Source organism: Scleropages formosus, chromosome 3 (genome assembly GCF_900964775.1).
Source record: "Scleropages formosus chromosome 3, fSclFor1.1, whole genome shotgun sequence".
In the NCBI taxonomy this organism is placed as follows: Eukaryota; Metazoa; Chordata; class Actinopteri; order Osteoglossiformes; family Osteoglossidae; genus Scleropages; species Scleropages formosus.
The window spans coordinates 29,581,503-29,607,718 of NC_041808.1; the positions used below are offsets into that span (position 1 = coordinate 29,581,503).

The 26,216-nt window shown below is 42.9% G+C and overlaps 3 protein-coding genes across 3 annotated transcripts; 2 read left to right on the forward strand and 1 right to left on the reverse strand.

Annotated features, from left to right (window-relative positions):
* Positions 1–98: 98 nt before the first annotated feature.
* Positions 99–5,269, forward strand: LOC108926146 (GTPase IMAP family member 4-like). The gene is made up of 2 exons (XM_018738676.2): positions 99–344; positions 3,063–5,269. Exons 1-2 carry the CDS (start codon positions 308–310, stop codon positions 4,079–4,081), a joined length of 1,056 nt encoding a protein of 351 aa, XP_018594192.1. The 5' UTR covers positions 99–307; the 3' UTR covers positions 4,082–5,269.
* Positions 5,192–8,152, reverse strand: LOC108926147 (ER lumen protein-retaining receptor 3-like). Its single transcript, XM_018738677.2, has 5 exons — positions 7,679–8,152; positions 6,519–6,619; positions 6,049–6,207; positions 5,688–5,940; positions 5,192–5,522 (listed from the first exon to the last, which is right to left on the reverse strand). Exons 1-5 carry the CDS (start codon positions 7,767–7,769, stop codon positions 5,479–5,481), a joined length of 648 nt encoding a protein of 215 aa, XP_018594193.1. The 5' UTR covers positions 7,770–8,152; the 3' UTR covers positions 5,192–5,478.
* Positions 8,153–13,956: 5,804 nt separating this feature from the next.
* Positions 13,957–25,845, forward strand: LOC108926145 (inward rectifier potassium channel 4-like). Its single transcript, XM_018738675.1, has 3 exons — positions 13,957–13,976; positions 23,258–23,397; positions 24,209–25,845. Exons 2-3 carry the CDS (start codon positions 23,375–23,377, stop codon positions 25,830–25,832), a joined length of 1,647 nt encoding a protein of 548 aa, XP_018594191.1. The 5' UTR covers positions 13,957–13,976; positions 23,258–23,374; the 3' UTR covers positions 25,833–25,845.
* Positions 25,846–26,216: the final 371 nt, after the last annotated feature.

The following is a 26,216-nucleotide window of genomic DNA, read 5'->3' on the forward strand; positions in this document are numbered from 1 at the left end:
CGGACGTTATAAGTAGAGATTTGAATGGTTTCGAAGTCAGAAAGTGGCTCCCGGGTGACATCTGACTCAGCTGAATTGCCCGTTTGTCCGGACGGGAGGGCGGCCATTGCCGGCTGCCGCGCTGAGGAAAAGCTTCTCCTGCAACAGCGCGTGACGGAGCGGAGCACGAGCGCAAACGAGACCTCATTATTTCACCGCGGAGAGTGGCTTGAAATTCCCGAGTGACGAAAAGGGGGATTTAAGTGAACCGCTGAACGTGTTATAAGCTTTGAATCGAAGGTGCTTCGTCAGCTGACAGTAGATACAGATGGCGTCGCGGGAGCGCGGAGCAGTAGTCGCAGCCGGTGAGTGGAGCGGAGCGTCTCGAGAGCACCGTGACCGTACAACGACACCGCGGCATCGCACCGCGGTACAGTATCGCCTCATGTCATGTACACTGCTCTGTCAGTGCCAATAGCAGCTCATACACACTGGTTAATCAGTACCAAATCAGATCATTCACACTGGTTCATCAATACCCAGAATAAGGCCATACACTCTGGTTGATCAGATCAGTACCCAAAATCGGCTCATAGGCACTGATTCTTCAATGCTCAGAACTGCCTCATACACACTGGTTCATCAGTACTACAGGTATCAGCTCATTCACACATTTATCAATACTCAATATTTATATTGGCTCATGCACACTCCTTCATTAATACTCATTTTTTCATTTAGCTGATGCTTTTCTGCAACGTGTTTTACAATGTTTCACTCATTTATACAGTTGGATCATTTTTACATTTACATTTATTCATTTGGCAGACACTTTTCTCCAAAGCGACGTACATCTCACAGGAAATACAATGTGTGCATTACATGATTAGCAGAAAGAGAGACTTGGATGTAGATGTGTGATTCTTAAGTACAGTTAGTTTGTTACTTTCTACTGTATGAACCAATGTACATCACACGTGTAGCTGGATAAAACTTTATCCGAATAGCGCTGATTCCTAATCACCTTCCTAGCTAATATTTTTTCTATATATATATAAACATTTACGTTACATTACAGGAGTAACTGTGTAAAGGTTTATCCATTGGTTAACAGGCATGAGCTCAAAGTTATAGTGTATGAACATTTACACATTACTACATAAACTTAAGAGATCATGGGCGAAGTGAGTCAGGAAGAGGTGAGTTAAGATCCTTTTTAAATGTGAACAGAGGTTCAGCAGTTCTGAGTGAGAGGGGGAGGTCATTCCACCACAATGGAGCCAGAATCGAGAACCTCCATGCCTTACCTTTCGTGCGTGGGACCACCAAGCGGGCAAAATGTGGAAGAGTGGAACAGTCTGGTTAGGGTGTAGCGAATGATCAAGTCCTATAGATAGCTGAGAGCAGTTCTATTGATGCATTTGTAGGTCAAAACCAGGGTCTTAAATTTGATCTGGGCAGCTATAGAAAGCCAGTCGAGAGAGACAAGGAGGGGAGATACATGGGAACACTTCGGCAAGTGAAACACAGCTCGAACAGCAGCGTTCTGTATCAGGTGTAGAGGTTTGATGGCAGTAGCTGGAAGGCCAGACAGAAGAGAGTTACAGCAGTCCAGACGGGATATCACCATGGCCTGAACAAGTAGTTGCACAGAGTCCGTTGTGAGATGAGGACGGATTCTGCGAATGTTATGCAGGATGTATCTTCAGGTCCAGGTTGTGGCTTCGATGTACTGAGAGAAAGATAGACTTGAGTTGATCATCACCCCCAGACTCTTAGCTGAGGAGGTAGGCAAGATCAGTGAGTTCTCCAGTTTGATCAAGAGATCACGACAGGAAGACAGGCCAGCTGGGAGGTGTAGGATCCCTGTTTTGGAGAGGTTGAGTCATAGGTGGTGGTCAGACATCCATGCAGAGATATCCAACAGGCAGACAGTGATGCGTGCAGAAATGTCTGATGCGCCAGGTGGAAAAGAGAGGAAGAGCTGGGTCTCATCAGCGTAGGAGTGGTAGTTGAATCCATGGGGGAGGCTATGACAGGGCCGAGGGAACAGGTGTAGATCGAGACGAGTAGAGGGCCCAGTACAGAGTCCTGCGAGACTCCAGTTAAAAGAGGCAGAGGAGAAGAACGGGGGCCCTGCTAGACCACTTGGTAGGATCTGTTTGATAGGTATGACTCAAACCATTTTAGTGCTGTTCCTTTGATGACAAGCAGCCTAAGAGAGGAGACTAGAATCCGGGGGTTGACAGTGCTGAATGCTGCAGACAGGTCGAGGAGGATGAGGACCGAGAAGAGAGAGGCCACTCTAGCTGACTGGAGAGCATCAGACACTACCAGGAGTGCCGTCTCCGTGGAGTGACCAACTTTGAATCCAGACTGATATCCATCGAGGGGATGGTTCTGGGTGAGGAATTCAGATAGTTGATCACCGGCTGCCTGCTCTAAAGTTTTTGACAGAAAAGGGAGGAGGGAGACTGGCCTGTAGTTTTGGACTGAGTCAGGATCCAGAAAAGGTTTTTTTTTTTTTTTTTCTTTTTAACCAGAGGTGAAATGAGGGCAGTTATGAAGACATATGGGAAGCAGCCAGAGGAGAGCAAGGAATTGATGATCTTGGAGATGAAGGTGGAGAGTTGCAGGAAGATGGTCTGTAGGAGTGTCAAACAATTTTTGCTAGAGCAATTTAGAGTAAGGTTGCTATAGCAGGAGATGGGATATGATGCCATCAGTTTTTGCAACTAGAGAGAGTAGCTCTAAACAACAGGCCACATGCTGCCCAAAGAGCTCTCTTGTTCATCAATACCCAAAGTTGGCTCATATACACATTGACTTATATGCACTGATCCATGAAAACACAAAATCAGCCCTTCCCAAGAGAACACATTTCTTACTTGTGATGAGTTGAAATGCATGTGTAAACTGGAGTACATAATGATACTGTGAGGCTGAGGTGAGGCTGTAAAAGAAACTGTGCTGTCAGTAACATGTCAATATTTGTGTGTGGGGGTTTTTCCTTGGTATAATGTAAGCAAACTGAAAATGTGGAATTAATGATGACAAATCTCATTGTGCTTTCAACACCCAAGGAGCTCCAGCTGAGAGAAGCCAGCCTGAGCTAAGGCTGGTTCTGCTAGGAAAGACTGGCTCGGGGAAGAGCTCCTCAGGAAACACCATCCTGGGCAGAGAGGCGTTCAAAGTGGACATCTCCCCCAGGTCTGTGACCAGCCAGTGCGAGAGGCAGAGTGGCAAAGTAGCAGGGAGGTGTGTCACTGTCATCGACACCCCGGGCTTCTTCGACACCCAGCTCTCCAGTAGTGAGGTGGTGGAGGAGATGTGCCAATGCGTGATTCTATCCTCACCAGGACCTCACGCATTTTTGGTGGCACTTCAAGTGGGGAGGTTCACCCAGGAAGAGAAAGATGCCCTGGAGTGGATTGAAATGACATTCGGGGAAAGGGCCTTGATGTACACAATAGTGCTGTTTACTTGGGGGGACCAGCTGAGGGGAAAATCCATCATGGAGTTCTTGGAGGAGAGTCAGGAGCTCAATGAGTTTACTCAACGCTGCCGGGGTGGGTATCACATTTTCAACAATGCGGCACCATGCAAGCAGGACCAGGTGATGGAGCTGCTGGAGAAGGTAGAGCGGATGGTGCTGGAGAATGGGAATAGCTGCTACACCAACCATATGCTCCAGGAGGCTGAGCATGCAATAAGGGAGGCTCAAGAGAGGATCCTACAAGAGAGAAGCAAGGAGGTATGCTTGCAAAAGGATGAGGATGAGGATGAGGACAAGGTACAGAAGAACCAAGAAGGAGATCTCGAGAGGGAGCTGGAGGACAGAAGAAAGGAGGAGGAGAAAGCCCGGAGGAAAGCGGAAAGACTGTTCTGGTGTGAACTGGTCACCGCCATGGGGAAGGGGGCAGCTGAAGGGGCTGGAGTTATTGGCAAGGGGAAGAGCCCCAAAAAAGCTAAGGTGGTGCAGCGTGCAGCCGCCCTCGCAGCTTCGCCCCTGTCCCTGACATCAGCAGCCAAGGTGGTAGGAGGTGCTGTGAGGGAAGGCAGCAAGGTCCTTTACAAGCACCGCAAAAGCCTCCTGCGCTGAGTGGAGGGGTGTTGCAACACAGGATAGGGTCTTTGCACAACAGTCCCCATTATCTTCAACACGACAAATACAGCAAACTGTATGCATTTGGCAAATTTTTCACCTTGTCACGGACACAGCAGGCACAGAACTTACCGAGGTATGTGTGTTGGACACATTCCATTTTAAAATCCTTGCTTACTACAGCAGCAGACCATCAAGCTTTTTGAGAAAAAAAACACACCTTTTTTATTCTGTTAAACAGCAATTTCAGTGTCAAGAAGAAATTTATTCAAGTGGAAGAAAAGGTGAGAATAGATTGTGGGAATTTATAGGGGAAGATTTATGAAAAATATTTTAGAAGTAAATATTTTATTGCTGCTGTAATTCTTTATTGGCTGCATTTGAGTGTATAATTAATTGGGAAAATGTACTTTGATGTACAGTTACAAATAAATTTTAACACAATTATAATGAAAGAATTTCACTGGATTCTTCAAAGAATTGTCTCATAATATAAGCTACAGCATTTTCTGGAACTGCATTCCACTCTGGATAAAAATTAGGCGGCTTTGATTTTAATTCTGTGTAAGCTACACCACATAGGATGATGTAGTTAATGTTCAAATGCCACTGGGCTGTAGAGTCATGTTGGCAGCAGGCAGCACTGTGACAAGGGCTGCTGAAGAATATCCTGCTCTATAAATAGATGAAACACAGTAAAATTGTGTATTTAACATTGTCACCCTGGATAAAGGTGTTGCCAAAATAAAGGTTAATAATAAACTTTATTAAGTCATTGCAGAATTTGAATATTGAAACACAGTGTTTCACTGGTACAAACCACTGGGTAATATGTAAACCATGAGGAGGAGTAACAGTATAATATGACACATACAATAATGTCAGTATGCATAATATGAAATGTGATCCATCTAACCTGAGAAACATTTGGTACATTTTAATGAATTTATACAGAAAAAAAAATTTTTTATAACAGTACTGACAGAGCAAACAAACCCTCTTGTATAGTAAATGGACATGTCACATCAACCATAAAAGTGCCTAAATAATTTTAAATGTAAAAGTAGTGATGTATCATGTAGAGGTACAGCAAAAAAACATCCCATCATACAGAAAGCCATTAAAACTACAATATTAAGATAACAGTACCTTACTATTAAAGGCCTCAGTCTTTTTTTTTTTTTTTTAAAATCACAGCACTCTATTGCACCGAAATGTAACAGATCCCTTACTCTTGAACAGAATATTTGTTCTCAGACAGACATAGAAGTTTGTGCTCAGACCAAAGCATACCTGCAAACCAATGCTGATAATGCTGAGCATATTTAGACTGCAATCCATTTCTGGCATGGCCAAATGACTGGAAAACAGAGCTGGAGGGAAGGAGCACATCTTCACACTGACACAGGTAGACTCAGCTTGCTGCTGCCCCTTAGTACTGTGGAAAGGGGAGAAAATTCATTCAGAAATGCTCTTTTTCTTCTAATACATTTAAGCAAAGAAACTGATAGATGAAACAGAAAAAAAAAATCATTGTGAAGATCTGAAGATGACTGCTTTCCTTCTTCACTAGTACTGTTTTTGCCCTTGCATCAGCACTTACCCTTAGTAATGTAGAGGTAGAAGAAGTCACAGTAGAAAACTGTCTGCACCACACCGGCGACCACGGCAATCTGGTCGAAGAACTCCTCCATGTGGTAGCGCCACACCCAGTTGGCCAGGTACAGGGCTCGGTACAAGCCCAGGAAGAACAGGTAGTGCATGGTGATTGACTCTGCCTCCCCAGTTTTGGTGATCATGAAGAGCTGTGGGAGGATGGCCACCGACTCCAGATAGATGGAGAACGTCCACAGGACCTGCACAACAAGGAGTGAAACTCTTTTTATTGTTTCTTTTACCTTGCCCATAGATAACACAGCAACAGGTGAAAATATGTATGATTCTTTTAGCCATCTGTCTCTTACTTCTAACGGAGTAAAGGCATAGTTTTTCAGGAAAGAGAGTCCTGCTACAGGGACCAGGAGGAACTCCACACGGAAAGAGTCACTCTTGGAGTCGTAGGTGCTCCGAAAGCGAAGGTAGATCAGATAAACGGTGGAATAGGCCAGGACCAGGAACACAACCTAAAGGGAGACAGTTGTATGACATACACAGATATACAATACATATTAAAAGCGACACATATAATAACTGATGACTTAATATTAAGGGATCAGAAAATAAAATGACAAATAAATCAATCTCATGTACTGCAACTGATGAAGCAAGTGTGCTTTCTTCATTTAAATTTCTGCACCGCATTTGTACTTTTACACATTTGCCCTATAACCACTGGACACCGGACAGGGCATTCCATTGTTCATTGTCTCTTCTACAGGAACCTACGATATGAACAACACATAAACATGTCAAAGGGTAAAGTATGGCTTCAAACCTTCATGAATGTGTTGTAGATGGAGATGAAGCTGGTGAACAGGTCCAGGTACCTGGTGGTGAAAACCAAGGCAAACAGCACCTGGCTCTTCCCAGATATTCCTGTGGACACACATACTCTTGACTTACTCATGTGTATCTACACAAAGCTGCTGGGGAGGTTCTTTCCTTAAGCTGTACTTCTCTTGTGGCCAGAAGATCAGCATGTCCTGACTACTTGCATTTATTCGTTTAGCTTTTCTCCAAAGTGATGTGCGATGGTTGTTAATTAGTATCTAACTGACTTACAATAGCAGATGCAATAAACTCCCAACAATCAGTCACCCGTTTATGGAGAAGAGCAATGTAACACACACTACGGGCAATTTAGAGACACCTATTGACCTGAAACACACGTTTGAACCGGTGTGAGGTTGAGTACTCCCTACAAGGAATGCTGGTTCCTCACTGGGCAATAACACAGATTCACAAACAGGAAATGGTCAGCAGATCACCTAAAACATGTCTTTGGGTTGTGGGAGGAGACCCATGGAAACACCCAAGAGGCCGAGCCAGATCTAAACCCAGACGCTAGGTGGTACCAGTGCTACTCGCTGAGCCACTGAGGAGTTAAACATCCTACATTCTTCCATCAAGTATATGCCAAGTTAAAATATTCCAAGGTGTAATCTGTTTTTAAAGAAGACCAAAATACAGAAATGTACTGGCTGGCAGCTATAGAGCGTGAACCCTAGGGTGGGGTCAGAGGTCATCTCTTAGGTCACGGGACCTGCCACGTCAGATCCGGGCCACCTGAGTTTGTAATAAGAAGAGGCACTTCTGTCAAAGTAATTGGCTGCTTTACCGTTTACTCAGCTGTGTCACATAGTAGGACTTTACTTTCAAACGCGGCCCTACAGCCCGCATGTTTAGGCTAAAGACACATTTCAAAACGGTGTACTCAAGAAAAGCAAAACTTTAAAAAAAAAAAAAAAAACGCTTCCTGAAGAGTATCGTACACGGACTCAATGAAAGCGAAAGGTGCCACTCTGCCGCACTTGCAACGTCTTTCAATTCTTGCACCGCTTTTTTCGCGCGCGCTCATCTCGCGCTCGCCTCCTCCATCGCCGACAGCGTGGGAAGCGAGCGCGCGTCCGAGCCGCGGTTTCAATTCACACGCACCTGCGCAGGACTGGGACCTCCAGATCTTCAGGAAAAGCAGCACGATGGCCACCACATGCGACAGGTCGCCCGCGATGCGAAACACGTTCATTTCGGTACAGCCTGCGCTCGACAAAAGTACGATACTAGTTTTATTACTGACAAAGAACAGGGAAAACAACAAACTCAACGAGCGCTACTCCTTAGCCTCCTCCCCGTGAAAACAACTTGCACTGTATAACTATGTATGTATGTGTGTGGTGGGGTGCGCGCGCAAATAAAAAAAAGACTCGGCACGTTCACGTCAGCAGCTAACTCTCGAGTTCTGCAGCAAGGTCTAGATAGACTGAAGACGATGACAGCAACGGCTCCGAGTTCCGCATTCCTGCACAGCCACAGACCGCCCCCTGTGTGCTATTATGTTTGAAGAACAACGCTCGTCCCACTGCGTAGCTATGGTGCGAACAGTGGACGTGGCCACTTTTCCCCAGCAGTCCGTGGTTTTTAAAAAAAAAAAAAAAAAAAAAAAGTCGGCCGACATGTAAATGAATCGGTGAGCGACTTAAAGGGAAACATCTGGAAATTCCTTTCTACACTGGATAAATTTACCTTTGTGTCTCACCACGGATGGAACAAAAAGATTTGTACAAAATGAAATGTACCAAAAACAGATTGCACAAATAACGTGAACACCATCAATTATCCTACATTTACCTGACAACTTCGTTAATATTTATAAATTAGGCCTGCGACAACAAGCGTGCAAATGAAAGTAGAAACAACTACGTGCACGTTCAGTTATGAGTGATTTTCCGGAAACTTCCGACACGGAACACTAGATGTCGCTAACGTGTGATTAATGCAGTTCACGCCTGCCGATTTATTTCAGTATCATTAGCACTTATTCAGAGACCAGTTTCTTAAAGATACATCACGATTTCTTACGTCACCATGTACCGTAAGTGTCATGATGTAATACAGCACAAATCGTGACTGTTTTCCTTACAGCATCTTCAGTGATACCTGTACTATGCAACAAAATGTAACCTTATGCAGTAAGCACAAATGTTGATAATCCCCAAATTTTATGTCCATGGGACAGAGAGAGAGTGAATCTCAGACTTCAGTCCTGTGCATCGCCACCATCTCCTAGCGTGAAAAATAACTAACGCAACATTTCAATATTAATTTAATTCTATACATCCGTCAACTGTTTGTTGTGGTCAGGGAGATCCGGAGCCCATCCCACAATCTCTGGGCCCGAGGCTGAGGGTGGATAGTCTATCGTAGGGAAGCCATGCACTCGCGCACTCGCTCACTCACCCACCCATTGACACACTAAGGTCAACTGAGCATCACCAATCCACCTGAACTGCATGTCTTTGGACTGTGGGGGCAACCAGAGCACCTGACGAAAACCCACATAAACAGGGAGAACATGCAAACACCACACAGACTGAGCTGGATTCAAACCTATACCCAAACAGCTCAGGCACTATGACAAAGCAGCACTACTTGCTGCACCACTGTGACGCCCACCTTTATTCTAATCTGCAGTAAATCCTCTTTCTGAAAGACCTCAGGTTTGGGATATTATCCCAAGCTATATTTATTTGTAGTCTCCATCACTTCTAGCCTGTCTTCAGCTACAAGTACCTGTCTCCAATGCAAGACAGATGTCGTTTAGTACTTCTTGTGTACTGTAGGTTGCAATCTCCACACTTCTCCTAGATTCTCTTTAGATCACTCTAATGTTCACTGCAACTTCCTTTCTCTCCTTGGACCATGAGTTACGGCTCAAACCTATTAAATACCTGACATACTTTCCAAAATTAATCACCCTCTCACTTTGTCCTACCCACAGCCTTTGATCCCCCCCCCCAGATTCCTGTTTCCATGCTCTGTTGGCATCATAAGATGTTGGCACGTGTCACCTCCGTCGCTCTGTGGCACTTTCACTTACTGTGCCAAATAGAAAATCTTCACCAGTGTCCTAGCGCTAGTTCCTGGCTTATCCACAGTATTCAAAAGGAGTCTTGGCTTTTGAGACCTCTGCACAGGTTAGCATCTGCCTGCCCTAACTGAAGCATGCAATCAATATAGGGATAGCACGTGAGCATCTCCGAGATGTATGTCGCTTTGGAGAAAAGCATCTGCTAAATGAATAAATATAAATTTAAATGTAATACAAATAACATGTGGCTTCAAGGTTAACAGGGATGGAAAATATTGGTACAGCTGACCCTTCCATTATCTCTTTGCATGTGTTTGTGTTTTGTCCCTTCTTCATTATCATACATTTGCTACTAGTACTCAAGCAGTTTCTCATCCAATTTCTTCCTCTCTCCATTATAGACCCGGTTGAGGCCCACATTGTTCAACTTTAGACTTGTTGATTATTGCACATGTCCCTTCTTGGTGTATTTATTCCTGTGTAACGTCACAACTTCTGATATGTTTTTTCTTCACTCCTATTTAACAGTATTTGTTTTGTTTAATTTTATAACTTGATTCTGATCCCATATTGTATTTTGTTTGTTTTGTCTTGATGCAAATAGTTTGTACATAGTTTCTCAAAATTATTTTTGTGCTTTCATTATGCTTTCAGCTGCTGCTCATTATATTAAATCATACACTTTGTTCCACAGTTAAACCAGACTGAATGCACTGTGTAAATAAATTTATAACTGTGGGAATACACCCCTGAGTACATGATTTGCCCCAGAATTAACCTCTGAAATGATTTGCACCATGCTAGTGCTGTAGCAGTGGTCCATGCAGGTTTGGAAAGCTTATATGATGAAAGCTGGTTGGTGGCTGCATTAGTTTTAGGTAAAAAAAATCTGAAAAGCATGAGATCTTACCAGTTAGTGCTGCTGAGTGCTATGAAGTGGGCATCACATGCTTTTTTGGAAAGATAGAAGTTGCAGTGACAAATATCGCACTTTAAACCTTTATCTGTTCACTCTTTCAATAAAAAGAGCAGAAGAGGAAAAGCACCAGGAATGTTGGGGGGGTTGCTTGGCAACACGGGGTGCGCGAGAAATAGAGCTGGAAATGCACAGGTGCAGCACTGACCGATGCCCTTATCAAGGTGTGCCAGTCGAAAGGTCATGGGAACTAATCTCACACTCAGGCAGATTAGGCGCTATTAATAAATGCGCAGGTAGGCCTGGGTCATCCTTTCACCTGGGAGACTGGCCTGTCTAGGGATGACCACTGTCTCCAGCCCTTGACCTCCTCCCTCCACTTCCACCTCCAACTACCCATATTCTTTGTATTGGCGTTAACGTCTCATGATAAACCTTAAAATCTGCTCAACTGTCTCACACACATACACACCCTCATTTACATTTACATTTATTCATTTAGCAGACACTTTTGTCCAAAGTGACGTACATCTCAGCAAAAGTACAATTTATGCATTACATTGAGAGAAGGAGACATAGCTGCAGACATGAAAGTCTCAAGCAAACCTCACTTACTGTGAGTATTTTAAAGTTTTTTTTTGCTTTAGTTCCATTAATCTATTTTCAATCTTTTTCATTCTGTCCAGGTCACAGTAATCCAGATCCAAATCCAGGAGTGAAGCAAGATACACCTGTCCATTGCAGGACACTCACACATCAAGAGTAATGCTAAGAAACAATGCATTTGGAATTGAGAGAAGTTCTAGTCTCTTTTTCTTCTTTCCCCTCTTTTTTTTCTACTCCAGGTATAAACTCCCTGTGTGACTGAAATGCTGTCCCTGGTCTGTCAGTCGACTGCTGGCTGTGCCCCTCATCTCTGTGTCTAACCCTGAACTGCTATCGGACTTTCCCATTACCCTGCCTTAACAGTGTGCCAGGATTTGCCAGTATTATTCCTAAGCCCCGCATCTCACTTTGTGGCACCTCAGAACCAAAAATTTCCCAAGGCCTCCATTCCAGACCTTTCCCACTGTGTGTCATACTTATGTCATTTAAGAATAAAGTTTTAAAGATTTCCTCAGACTTTATTCAGGACATGTTACAGGATTTTACCGCATCCTTCTCAAATGTCTATCCGCCACATTCAGGTGGATCAAAATAATTTTTTGTCCTGGCTTCTTCCTCCTGCATGAATGTACTGACCCATCATCAGTTTAAATCTGTTTTAATAAGAAGCTAGAGTTGTTTAAGGGGGCATGGTGATGCAGTGGGTTTGGCTAGGTCCTGCTCTTTGATGGGTCTGGGATTCAAGTCCTGCTTGGGGTATCTTGCCATGGACTGACATTCTGTCCTGGGTGTGTTCCCTCCAGCCTTGCGCCCTGTGTTACCGGGTTAGGCTCTGGGTTGCCGTGACCCTCCTCCCCTCGGGACGAGCAGTTTCAGACTGTGTGTCTAGAGTTGTTTATCCATCCATTCATGTTCTTTAAACACTTGTCAGGGTCATGGAGGTCTGGAGCCTATCCTGGAATGACCGGGCACAAGGCTGACGGGATACACACTGGACGGGACACCTATCCATCACAGGGCAAACACACACACACACACACACACACACACACACACACACACACACACACACACACACACACACACACATTTTCAGAACCGCTTGTCCCATACGGGGTCACGGGGAACCGGAGCCTAACCCGGCAACCCAGGGCGTAAGGCCAGAAGGGGAGGGGACACACCCAGGACGGGACGCCAGTCCGTCGCAAGGCACCCCAAGCGGGACTCGAACCCCAGACCCACCGAAGAACAGGACAGCGGTCCAACCCACTGCGCCACCGCACCCCCTCCACATACACACATTAAGGGCAATTTAGCATCACCAATCCACCTGACCTGCATGTCTTTTGGACTGTGGGAGGAAATGGGAGCACGCAAAGGAAACCCACAGACACCCTGAGAGAACATGCAAGTTCTACACAGAGTGAGTCAGAGTCAAACCTTTAAGTGGTTTGTCTCCCTTTATGCATTTGGAAGCTCAATGACTTAAGACATGAGAATACTTTACTAAGGTGAAAAAAAAAATGTCACATGCCTATTAGAAGACACTTTTCTCCAAAGCAACTTTCAACAAACTCTATGCAGTGTTATCAGCTCACACACCTTATTCACCAAGGTGACTTACACTGCTAGACACTACTTACAATGGGTCCCTCATCCATACATGAGTGGAACACACTCTCTCTGTCACTCACACACTATGGGGAAACCTGAACAGCAGGTCTTTGGACTGCAGGAGGAAACCAATGCAAACACAAGGAGAATATGCAAACTCTACACAGACTGAGCAAGGATTGAACCCACATCCTCTTGCACCACACAGGTGCTGTGAGACAGCAGTGCCACTTGCTGTGCCACCACACCGCCCAACGCACAGATGTGCACATAAACATGGACGTACTGGCTGCCATATAGGGTGATGATTATGACTGATGATTATGGTTATGACATGCACTGCCATGTAGGGTGATGGGTAGCGTAGTGTTAAGAACATGGACCTAAAACCTGAAGGGTTTTGATTTAAGTCCCACTGCCAGCTGGTGTCAGGCCAAATGCTGAAAGTTGTTTCTGATAAAAGTATTGGAAAGGAATTAAAAGTAACAATAATGATCATCATAAAAATATAAATAACCAGAAATATGTATTTTTTAGAACAGAACGCTTAAAAGTATTCATTCAAAAACATTTTCATGAAACAAACAGTGTTACATAGAACAGGCCACCATCTGTCTCAGAACGGATATGAAACTGGAGACAATCAGCAAGGGCCAAGGTGCCTAATGCCCAAGAGCACAATCACAGACAGTAGGAAATCAAACAGCACCGCAACAAGTGATGTACACATGTAGTCAAAGACAGACTCAGTGAAGCTGACAGGCTCTCCCGCCCTCTCTCTCACTCACGCACACTCACACTCACACACACACGCGCGCGCGCGCGCGCTTCAAGAACACGTTCAGTATCAGGTGCGCGCGCCCTGCAGGAGAGCGCGCGCGACAGGAGGGATTACAGTGTGAAAGAAGAACTGGAGGTAGGAGGTGTCGAAGGATAGGAAAGAATTTTGGGGAAAAGGAGAAGAGGATGAAAATAAAGAGTAAACGGAGCCAGTAGGGAGGGAAGTTTGGGGTAAAAGGGGACTTTCTTCGACGCTCCGGGGAAATCTTAGCCGAGAGGGGCAACATGATGGCTCGAGACACGATGTTCTTCTAACTGGAGTCGGATTTTGCATGACATGTGCAGTGAAGTTATAGACTCTGAATATTTGTTACAGAAAGGATACAAACGATAACCTGCAATTAAAAGCCCACCCAAGCTGTGGAGAAACTGTTTTTGGCAAAAGAGAGGTAAGCGCACTTGTTTTGCTTTTTTTTTCTCTTTGTTTGTCCAGGAAAAAAAGCTGCTTCTCGCTTTAAGTGCTTTTTCCTTCCTAAAAAGGTTTTTCCATCACTAACTTTGACGTACAGTGTGTGAAGGAACCCGCGTTTCGAGCGCACGAACAAGCGCCTGTGCTGCTGTGTGCCGCACTGAGGCGAACTGAGGCGAATTTGAGACGAACTGAGGCGAATTTGAGACGAACTGAGGCGAATTTGAGGCGGACTGAGGCGAACTGCTGTTCCCTTCGCGCGCGCTTCGGCGACACAAACATTTGCGACACTTTTCATTCGCTTCTCCTAGTAGTGAGTCTGAGTGGCCGCATGTTTTAAAGAGTTCACACTGACGTGAGAAATGCAGCTCCAGCGGGAAAATTAACCCAAAAGTACACGATGAACTAGTTACTAGGCGTCTCCTGAAGATGCGTCGACGGTATATTATAACAGTACAGCCTGTACTACAGGAGTCATACAACGGAGCGATGGGGAATTAATAATTAGTCTGAGGGAAAATATAAGAAGAATGAAGATGAAGTGAAAGAACTTCTCAAGGAGAGCAGCAAGAAAAGGAAACAGCAGAAGAATGAGGTGGAAAGAGAGAGAGAAATCAGAGAAAACAGAAGGAAGTAAAGAAAATGTGAGTAAAAAAGTAAAAGTAGCAGAGGGAGGAGTGTGGGTCCGGACCCATCAGTGAATGTTTCGATGGATGGATGTGTCAGTCTGCTGGAGCCCGGCCGTCGCTCTTGTTTTAATAAAACATCGCAATATCGACAGCACTTTCAGAAAGCCAGGCATTATTTGCAATATTATTGTCATCTGACGCCTTTATCGAAGAACACGGTGCAGTAAATGAGCCATTTATAGCGCAGGCCAGGTGTCCACGGTGCATCCATTCCAAGTCCTGAGCTCCATGGAGCTACGCAGAGCAGGGCTGAGCATTCAAACTGACAACCTGAAGATTAGAAAAGCAGTCTAAACCCTCCTCCATCTGCTGTCCGAAAGTACAATGGTGTTTAATTGATACATTTCTAATAATCGATACGTGTGGATGTAGTATCTGTCAACCATCAACTGCATGGAGGACAACAGTGACAGGACCTACTTTACAGACACTTTCCAACATAAGAAATGATATATTTCCTTAGCATCAAAAACAGATAAAGAAAAACAATAACAAAAAGAACAGATCATACAGGTACCTAAATGGGGTGGCTTTTTCATGCAGTAACAACACAGGCAGGACATGGGGATGTATCCTTTAGGGTCCAAACAAACCTGTGCTCCACAAACTTGTATATAACTCTGTTGAGTACTACTTCTAATGTTTTTGGTCCTTGCAACACTTGACCAAAAGAAGTTTAGAACCTGGATGTGAAAACAGTTCAGAATTCATGTAAAATGAGTTACCACAACTTAAAAATTGCATTTAGCGGACACCTTTATCCAAGCCGACTCACAATGCTAAATACGCTCTACTAAGCTACTTACAAGTATTTACCCACCTGCACAGCAAAGCAAGATGACACATTCACACATTAAGGACAATTTAGATTTCATAATTCAGCTGAAACACATGTCTTTAGACTGTGGGAGGGAAGCCATGAGAACACAAAGAGAACATGAAAACTCTGCACGGACACAGCTGAGTTTGAACCAAAGTCCAAACCCACATGTAGGAGCAGTGAGGCTTTATCGGCAGTGTCCCTATCCTGCTCTATTACATTTAAAGGCACATGGTTATCATATAGGGAATGAATCAGTGGATCCATTTATTTAAATCAATTTATTGCACAAATTACTGAAAGAGTGTGTTTATTATTTGCTCAGCCACAGCTAAGAATATATCATTCAGGAAAACAAGGATAGTTGTAAAGAATTTGATTTATACAGACCACAACTAAACACATGCCGAACACTGTTTGGACTGATGGATTTTTTTCCCCTTGGTATTTTTTGGTGAAATAGTTTCTAATAACTTTCTAAGGGTAGTTATAAGAAGCAAAGGCGATCAGACACACTCAACAGTATTCCATGTATTCAGCGATACCTATACTTGGTAAATCTATGTAAAGGCATAAAGAGATTTGGTACCACGTGTCTGGGATCTGAGGACCAATGAAGACTGTCATCAGCTGGTCATGAGGAGCAGTGATTGAGCAGTTCTCATGGTGACCAAAAGCTCATCAGAGCTCAAGTTACAGTACAAGGACTAACAAAAGTGGTATAGACAGAGGGACTTCTGCCTCTCATTCTAGTTTTACTCATGTTTCAGCACCATGGACAGCACTGGGTTGTAACCCACTAAAACTTTTAAGTTGCCAGTAAAAACAACAAAGATGAACATAGTATAAATAGGAAAGGCACTATTAACACACTCAAGCCTATGTTTTCCTGCATACACGTTTACACATACACCACACGACAACTTTTCAGCCTGTTGTCCACACAAGACATACATGAAATACATCCGTAAAGTCTGATTCATTGTAGTTTTGACCATTTTCAAGAATTGCAGATTTTGTTTCTTGAAATGGTAAACAAACCTAAATTAGTATTCCTAACTAGCTTCAGAGTTTTCGCTGAGAATTAAGTACTGGTATTTGGCTCTTGGTAGAGAGCTGGTGGAAGATTGAAGCTGTTCGCTGGAATATTTGATGGAAAATCAAACCTAGATTATTAAGTGAATGCAGTAAAAGTCTGCAAAGAATATTAAACTCCTGACAGGTTGGTGGGGACTACCTACTCTTTTATTAGACTGACTGATTACCTTTTCCACCCACTTATACACAGTTGCTCTGCCTGTATTCTTTGAATGGCAACAAGAAGAATAGGCTCATTTATCAAAGAATCCAAAATTTGGGATCCAGGTCATGCTGGCAATATGCCTGTTACTTTCAAACACTTGTTACAGGCAGACCATTCAAGATCTGTCAACATGTGTGACTAACAATTTAATACAGCAGTATTGTTCACCCTATATTGCGCTTTGATGAAAGTGTCTTGTCAGTTTGTTACACTACTGTAAACCAACTGCCTTTGGATCACTCATGTCCCAGGTGTGATATAAAGAAAGGGTGATGGGTAGACCCAAAATCTATTTGTTCAGCTACCAGAGATCTTCCAATTAGACATCATTAATAGATGAAAGTTTGTGGATGCCTGCATTACAGTATTTTAAGTTGTTGCTCACAAATTATATATGTGTAACATGTCCTATTCAAACACTGTCCATATAGGAGCACATTGTTAATTACCATAGGAATGATTTCTGAGGACTCATTTTAAGAACCAATGCAACTGCAATGGGGGGTTGCGGTGGCGCAGCGGGCTTGGCCGGGTCCCATTCTCTGGCGGGTGTGAGGTTTGGGTCCTTGTTGGGGTGCCTTGTGATAGACTGGCATTGCATCCTGGGTGTGTCCCCTCCCCCTCCAGCCTTTGGCCCTGTGTTGCCAGGTTAGGCTCTGGTTTGCAGCAACCCCGCTCGGGACAAACAGTCTCAGACTGTGTGTGTGCGTGTAATTGTAATGAGTAAAGCAAAACTGACTGTGAAAAAAACAAGTTGATCAATACATTTTTCTTTGATAATCCTTGTGAACATAGTAAATGCTTTTGTTTGTGATGTGAACGTATTACATAACCACTGTCTTGTCAATAAACGTCTATTCAAATTCAAGCCATATGTTTAAAAACAGCACAGGTATTTTTGTGAGAGTAGGTGGATGTACAAATTCAGGATACCTGTCAGTCATAACAGTAATTTGGGAGCATTTGTGACAATCTGTATGACTCCCCGATGTGAACATTTAGAAGGTGCCTGGAAATGAAGTGAAGGCTTTCTTTAGGTTATCACTATGTGAAGTAGGGAAATGTACTGCTCAGATGATCTTCCCATACTCCATTCTGTTTAACCAGAATATTCTTAATGCCACTGGAATGGAGATGAGCATAAATTTAAAAGTTCAAAATAAAAGTTTTTTTCAAAGCCTTTTTTGATAACATTAATGACATATACTGTTATCATAAATATACACCACTGCCATATTAAAGATATTCATCATAAATAGTTTAAATGGTTATTAAAATTCAGTTTTTGCCACAGAGTTTTTAACTGATGGTTAAACTTCATTAACCCTCAGATTCAGTGGTGCAAGGTAGTTTTATATGCAGTACCTTTTATGTGTTTTTAGGATATTTTCAGAATCAGAACGAGCTTTATTGCCAAGTATGTTCACACATACAAGGAATTTGTCTTGGTGACAGAGACAGAATGACAGTGACAAGACACAGATGAGAAGATAGAATATGCGAATAAAGGATAAAAAAATAGATAAAAATATTAAGTACACAATATACAAAAAATAGTCACTAGACATTATATGTATGTACAGGTATGTTCTATACAAATGCAAGGGAATGTGAGTAAGACATATGATGTGATAAATAGATTTTTTATATAGCTTTAACTTCATAGAAGATTTACTGTTGTTATTTCCAATTTAGCTTTAAAGCCCAGTTAATGGTGTCCTATATTATAAGAAGGTCTAGTGATGATTTTCTGCCTTTCAAAGATTGGTGAGTTTTCTAGTGCCGAAAAAAAATCAGAAGTTTTTCTCCATGGTAAACATCTCTTTGCTGTGTCAGTGGCTAGTATATGATCAACTTGTTGTATTAATGCTTCTGAAAGGTGATATCGCTGGTGATATAGCAACGATGCTTTGATGATGTAGCAACTATATACAATATGAATTTAGAGGAACAGACTAGATGAGAGCGTTCATTGCTCACAGAAGTCAAAACATTAAGTAATATCACTGACACTCTAGTAAACATATCTGGACGTGAACAAAAAGTGTCAATATTTATAACACTGTACAACTATTGTAAAAGTGCTTAATGTAAGCCAGATCCTGGTGAGAACACCATAGTTTGCCGTCAGGGAAATCACAATACATAACATATAAATAAATACTTAACATAAATACATAACATATTCCTGTTTTAATGCAAGTGTTTTATGAGGAACTCTGACAGTAGAATCCGTGTAACTTTTCCATATACTGAATTTCCTCTTTTTACCTGATCTCAGTAACGTGCAGTTCACTATGCACCACAAACACCCATCATGTGGAAAAACACAACTCCCTCGTGTCACTTTGCTCACCACTATTTCATGGTTCGGCTTTCATGAGGGATAAGGTAGTTAGTGCATCATCCATTTTCTATGGGTACGTGTTATAGCGGAGCTCCTACACTATCAGCCGGTATAGCCTAGACACAAAGTTTAACAAGTAAAGAACGCTGACAGACTCGGCCTTCAATTCCATAAATAATTGTGCTCATTTTTACCCCCACCGTAAGCTACAGCCACCAATGCTACATGACACCGCACTGTTCTAATGGGATAAGGGTTAGAGGGCAAGTATAGGTCTAATCTAGCTATCCTTACACTCCTCCCTCCCTTACTCCCTCTCTGTAATTTTAGATTTGAAGGGACTATCTAAACAAAGTTACTTGATTGAGAACTTTAATATCACTGCAGCCTGGAGATTAAGAAACTATTAATCTGTAATTTAAGGGATTCCAAATTTAGGATGGCATTACCAGCCATAAACATACACTTACACACAAACTTCTTCCTTAAGCGATTAAGGAGCCCTTGCTCTTGTGTAACATATGTTTCTTGGATTTCTTCTTCAAACTTTTTTCTATCTATCCAGTTAAAACTCCCTAGTCAAATGCGTGAGAACACACACTTTACTTAATCTTTCTTTTCCCTGTGTGCTGTGATTATCAGCTGTTAAATGTGACTCTACAGTTATTTTCATTTGAGTCATACTTAATATCTGGTCATGTGACCCCTATCTTTGTCCTTGTGACTCACTCCCAAGTATACCTCACTGCTTCCCTTGGCCATAATGCATCTCTAGTTCCTCTGTTTTCTCCTTCTCTCCAGCACACCCACACATGACAAAGTCCTACAGATACTGCTAACTTCAAACAATTACTGCCAAATATTTATGCAGTATCCATGGTATGGCAATTAGCAGAAAGCACAATAATACCATTAGGAACAGTGTGAGGCTCTGAGTGGTTTCCTGTCAGAGTCCTGGTGGTCCAGGAACGATGGTAAGTCACCCTCCTCTGGTACCAGATTGTTTATTTTTCCCACAGTTAATTTTTAGAGGCAAAATCTCAGGTGTCTGCAAGAGAAAGAATGTTGTGCTTCTGAGGCAAACTCTTTAGAATACAAAAGGCCACAAATGAACAGAAAAAGTAGCTGCTACATCAGATCAAGTGTTACATAACATTATATATTTGTAAGTGCTTTGTAAAAGTAATGTACTCAGAGACTTGTGGAAGATTAGTTTTCAAGGGCTATAGATACGAAATAAGGCAGAAAACTAAAACTTAACACAAAAGCTAGCTGACTGATATTATCTATGTAAAACTGCGAGATGTGGCTGGACAACAGGGCTTCCATTCCAGCCATCTGCCTTAACCATCTGAATATATCGGCACTAGTTAATAATTAACACAGTCAGTACTGTCTTTGTTCACGGGGACATTTCACTAAACAGCTAAATTCTGAGCTTACTGCATATGAGGTCATTACCTCCATCTGATGTCATCATGTTCTGATTCTGGTCAGTGATGACACTAGATTACATACATTGACAGGAGTATTCCGACATGTTTTTTTATTTCAGCAGTGGTTTGTATAACTTATAAGCATTTGCATTAGCAATGTAAGGTTCCTGAGAAACTCTCAACACCTACGCTGCTGTCTCCGTTTTTGTTTGGCCACTTTGAACATTATCAGGCCTAATTAGACCACAAACAAAGCCATTTTGCTACCATGGTCTGATCCTTTGCATTGTAGTTAGATGTTCAATAGCATGCTGAGGGACTGAATGTTGTCTGAATGGACATTAGCACAGAAATTTTCAAGCAAAGAAGAGATTTATTTTATTGCTACAAAAATACAAAAGGTTAGCTAAGCATTAAGCTAAGAGTACACAAAATGGGAATTGTTTCCTTTTGGACAGTGACTCTAGAACCACTTTTGCACATAAATTAATATTGATTTTATATTTGGACAGCAGATTAGGATAAATTGGAGTACGAGGCCAAAAGTATGTGGACTCGGGGACCTGAACAGTGTACTCTAACACCTATAAGCAATTTAAATCATATACATGAACGATGCTGAGCGTGTTATGACCACAGAGCCATTTTCAAGTTGTGCCAAGCAGAATTTAGCATGATAAACAGGAGTGTTTCTGTTTTGGTGTTTGCCCTGGTCAGAATAATATGCAAGTCAAACAGAGTCATCAACCAGAGCATTAGCTGTAATCTGGGAGTATTGTTGTAAATGGGTATTATACAGTGCGGGAACAGCACTACAGTACATTTTATCACCTTAATATGTTGCTGGTATCACTCCTGAAAGACACAAAGTATATAGCAAGAGTTGACTGTGGTAGAAAAAGTCATGACAGTATTATTATCTTTCAATCAGTCCTCACTGGGGTGTCCAGCTGTTTCTGTAAGCAAAACTTAAGCCTGACCAGCGCTTGAAATTAAAATAGTATCAGAGACAGTGCTTTGGTGTCCGCAGGAGAGAACAGAATTACCTTGAGCCTGGAAGCTTGTGTGATTTATGGGTATTATGATGTAAGGATAAGAGGGATTTTTTTTTAAATTACACAATGATTTGAGGGTGGAAACAATACTGAATCCATCCCTTATAATGTGACATTGCCTGCTAAGGTAAAACTAATAAAGGTTGAAAAAGGCAAGTGTTATTGTCTTTTGATGGTCCATATCTTACGGTGTACCTTACAATTTCAGGAAACATGCTGACACCATTTAAGCCTATTTAAGTTCTATAGGTTATATCATCTGACTGTTTTCCACTTAAAAAAGATCATTGCATCACACGTGTTTTGTTTAAAAGCCCTTTTCATGCTTTCCAAGTATAAAATTGTGTTCTGAATTGTATACCTAAATCCTGAAATGCAGTGTAGTTTAGGATGTGGGAATGATTCTACTAGTTGAGAACCCTTACAGCACCAACATGAAGTGATGCTGTTGTAATGGGGATAACTGGATTCGTGATCTCATAGTGCTGGACAGTCTCCTGGAGGGATACAGCCTGTTAGACCTTTCCTGCTCTGTTACTTGATAAAACACATGATAAAAAGAAAGTAACATTAACTTTGTATATTGTCATTACTTACATATTTTTCATTCAGGAAATGCTTTGACACGAACTGGCCCTTTTGCACTTCTGAAACTATGTGTGTTATCCATTTGTGCTCATGCTTACAACTTTACAAATATCAGAGTCATCACACAATTTTTCACTTCAGTGGCACACATAAACAAACACATACATTTGTGTTTCTGTCTGAGGGGATTTCACACTGGCTCCCATTTCAACCCAATAAATGCAAAGAAAGAAACTGTATAATAGACAAGTTTTCGCAGTTGTTTTTAAGGCTGACTAAACTCAGGCATTTTGTATTGTGGGAACATCCCCCAGCATTCATTTTTTAAAGCTTAGTACCTTGGTATAGTATATGAAAACAAAAACACAACCACAAATACACAAAAGGAAACACACACAAACTGCTCTGGCCACATGGTCGCTGTAAACACGCGAGTACCCAGTAGAGTTAATCCAGCATCACTGACTCTATGAAGTGGCTTTAGAGGCCTCTATCCCCCTGCTGTCATTTCTAGCAGCCAGCTGGGGTCAGACACAGTGGAGTGAGTGTGTGTATATATATATATTTTACTCACAAGGCATCCCCACATGGCCAAATTTGAGATATCCAGGCCCATAAGGCAGTGTGTGGTGATTAGCGGTTATTCTAAGGCACATGGAGGTGAAGGAAGACATGCTGACTAAGGAACATTCATCAGATGGGTAAAATGGAAAGTGAGACTGCAACAGGACAGAAAATGCAAGTAATCATACACATACACAAGCACTCAAACAAGAACACACACAATCACCTATAAAGTTCTAACTTTACATCAGTTAAGTGCAATTTACCGCAGCATGTTACTGCTCATGAAAATTAAAGCACTTTTAAAACCAGTTCCACATTTTTGGAAGCAGAACATGATGCATTCAAATGAATAATATCTACAATCTTATGTAAACAGAGAGCTGGATACTGTGGGGTATGAGACTTAACACTCTTTCTCTTCCCCTCTCTTTTTCTCTTCTTTCTCCCTCTGTCCAGGGACATACTGTTGCTGGTCGCCATGCCGATCCCTAATCTTTATGAGTAGACATTGTAAACTCAGCTGTCCGTCTTAGATCCCACCATCAGACCACCAATTGGACAATCACTGATTCCATGGGAACGGTGCGAGTCAACAGGTGAGGAAACAGGAAGCACTATACATATATATCTGCTTAGTATAATACTGGCCACAAAAAATCTAGAAGAAATATTTACATGCAGAAATAAACTTCTCTTTCTATTTTAAAGTACAGTTTTAAAGAAGGTAATGAGAGAGAAACAACAAAAATATACAGCAATTGCTGAAGCACACTATGTGATAATACGTGAACAGTATTTTTACTCAAACCAGTCTGTTTGTCAGTAATAAACATTCCATGACTATAGCAATGACAGAAAATACAAAAAAACTACTTGAACGATGAACTACTGAAATCCAAGGCCTGTCAGTTATGTGACTATTACATACAGCTTTTCCTCAAAGAGACTATTAATTATTATTAATATTATGTGTAAGAACCACAGTACATTTTGTGTGTCTCAACCAGTGAGCTCAAATATAATCCTTAAAACCCCAGTGGCCGCAATCCCTCACACATATACACTCTTCACCTTCTCAAGTAATCCCTCCTAGAGGAGAGAGCAAGGTAAGACACAGGTGAACATTGCAGGCATTAATTGTTATAAGAAGGAAGGTCAAAGAGGATGAAAGAAAGCCAAAAATGTCACCAATTATACAGTGTATGCCCCCTTTAATTTTTACTGAAAAGGATCGAAATGACACACATTATCTGTCTAAACTGCACAGTATCAGATAGCAGTTGTTGCCTTTGTGTTCCTGTTTCCTTATCAAGTCCTGAGTGTACTGGTCCAGTAAATTTTTCCTTATTCTCCACTTCTTCTCTTCAACACTCCTCCTTATCCTGCCACCCCATACTACATAAAAAGGTATAGCATTGTATCTACAGACGAAGAGGGGATCAAAGTCTCCGCTTTTGGGCTCCACAATGGCCACAGTCCTTTGACACGTCACCAGCACTCCCTGGGTTCTGGGGCAGGAAGTGCAAGTGGAGGTGCTGCAGGCAGTGGAGGATTTCCATCCGAGACACAGAGGATGGACAACAACGGAAGGATCCTGACTGCCAGGAGGGGAACCCCACGCAGCCGCTTTGTCAACAAGAATGGTCAGTGCAACGTGGTCTTCGCCAACATGGATGACAAGCCAAAGCGCTACCTGGCCGATATATTCACCACATGTGTCGACATTCGCTGGAGATACCTCCTGCTCATCTTTACCTCTGCTTTCCTGTCCTCCTGGCTGTTTTTTGGGCTTGTTTTCTGGACTATTGCCTGGGCACATGGGGACTTTGATGTGCACTCAGGTGCAAGGTCCCCTTTTGGGGGCAACAATGTCGGTGGACTGGGAATGGGTGTTGGTGAAAGAGAAGACATCCAGAAAGAGTGGATTCCTTGTCTCCTCCATGTTCAGGGTTTCACAGGAGCCTTCTTGTTTTCCATTGAGACTCAGACCACCATCGGCTATGGGTTCCGGTGCGTGACAGAGGAGTGCCCTGTGGCCGTGATGAGTGTAGTGATCCAGTCCATTGTGGGCTGCATCATTGACGCTTTCATGATTGGCACCATCATGGCCAAGATGGCCCGACCCAAGAAAAGGAATCAAACTCTGCTCTTCTCCCAGAATGCTGTCATTGCCCTTCATGATGGCAAACTGTGCCTGATGTGGCGTGTGGGCAACCTGCGGAAGAGTCATATTGTCGAGGCTCATGTTCGTGCCCAGCTCATCAGGCCATATATCACAGCAGAGGGGGAGTTCATCCCTCTTGAGCAGACAGACCTCAATGTGGGCTATGATGAGGGGATAGACCGGCTCTTCCTGGTTGCCCCACTTGTCATCATCCATGAGATTGATGAGGACAGCCCTTTGTATGGCCTGAGCAAGGCAGACCTGGAAACTGAAGACTTTGAGATTGTGGTGATCCTGGAGGGAATGGTGGAGGCCACAGCCATGACCACCCAAGCCAGGAGCTCCTACCTAGCCAAGGAAATCCTCTGGGGCCAGAGGTTTGAGCCCGTGGTATTTGAGGAACATGACCGCTACCAGGTGGACTACTCCCGCTTCCACAAGACCTATGAGGTGCACTCTACTCCCCACTGCAGCGCCAAGGAACTCAGTGAGATGGCTGGCCGTTCATCCTCCTCTTCATCTCGCTCTGTGTCTCCTGCAGGCACCATGAAAAGGCGGCACCTCATACCTCCTCACTCCCCTAGTGCATTCTGCTATGAAAATGAGGTTGCCTTTTGTGAGGAGGATAGTGGAGGTGCTGGAAGGAGAGACGGAGGGGCAGCAGAAGAGCGGACGGTGGTAGCTGTCAGCAAGGAGTCGCTCTTTCAGGACCAACTCTTCCAAGAACCTCACTTCCCTGAGAGGTTTCATGAGCAAGCCAGCGAGATGCTGTGCGTTTTAGATATGGATGACAACATGGACTTTGATCGGCTACAGGCTGCCATTCCCCTCGACCCACTTCCCTGCAGGAATGACTCTGATATTTGATTGCAGAGACAACACCATTTAACTGCTCCTACATTCCTCAGAATACCAAATCAATGTCCAAGATCTTTTACTGGGACACTTTGTTTTACATGTTAACTCTTTGTGGATTTGGTGACCAAAACCCAAAATCTTTTCTTCCGAGGGAGACATCTGGATCCCCTCTGAATCCAGAGCATCCAAACCCCTCGAAACTTACTTCCTGTCTTTCATTGTTTGCATTTTATTTTGAGGGAACACCCTCCTCCTGAACTGAAAGGAGCAGAGGCTGCATAGTCTCACCTATAGCTAACTATTTCAGATGGACTGGAGAGTGGTGCTATGAAGGTTAGCACTGATGGAGGACAATGCAATTATCTGTACCGGCTGCAAAGGAAGGACATCATT

Bases quoted from the DNA above. Each gene is read 5' to 3' on its own strand.
- LOC108926147 (XM_018738677.2), bottom strand. From the start codon at position 7,769: ATGAACGTGTTTCGCATCGCGGGCGACCTGTCGCATGTGGTGGCCATC. The intron at 6,208-6,518 runs GTTTGAAGCCAT...GTCTCCCTTTAG, and splicing joins TCTACAACACATTCATGAAG to GTTGTGTTCCTGGTCCTGGC. The intron at 5,941-6,048 runs GTAAGAGACAGA...CTTGTTGTGCAG, and splicing joins ATGCCTTTACTCCGTTAGAA to GTCCTGTGGACGTTCTCCAT.
- LOC108926145 (XM_018738675.1), top strand. From the start codon at position 23,375: ATGGGAACGGTGCGAGTCAACAG. The intron at 23,398-24,208 runs GTGAGGAAACAG...CTACATAAAAAG, and splicing joins GGAACGGTGCGAGTCAACAG to GTATAGCATTGTATCTACAG.
- LOC108926146 (XM_018738676.2), top strand. From the start codon at position 308: ATGGCGTCGCGGGAGCGCGGAGCAGTAGTCGCAGCCG. The intron at 345-3,062 runs GTGAGTGGAGCG...TCAACACCCAAG, and splicing joins CGGAGCAGTAGTCGCAGCCG to GAGCTCCAGCTGAGAGAAGC.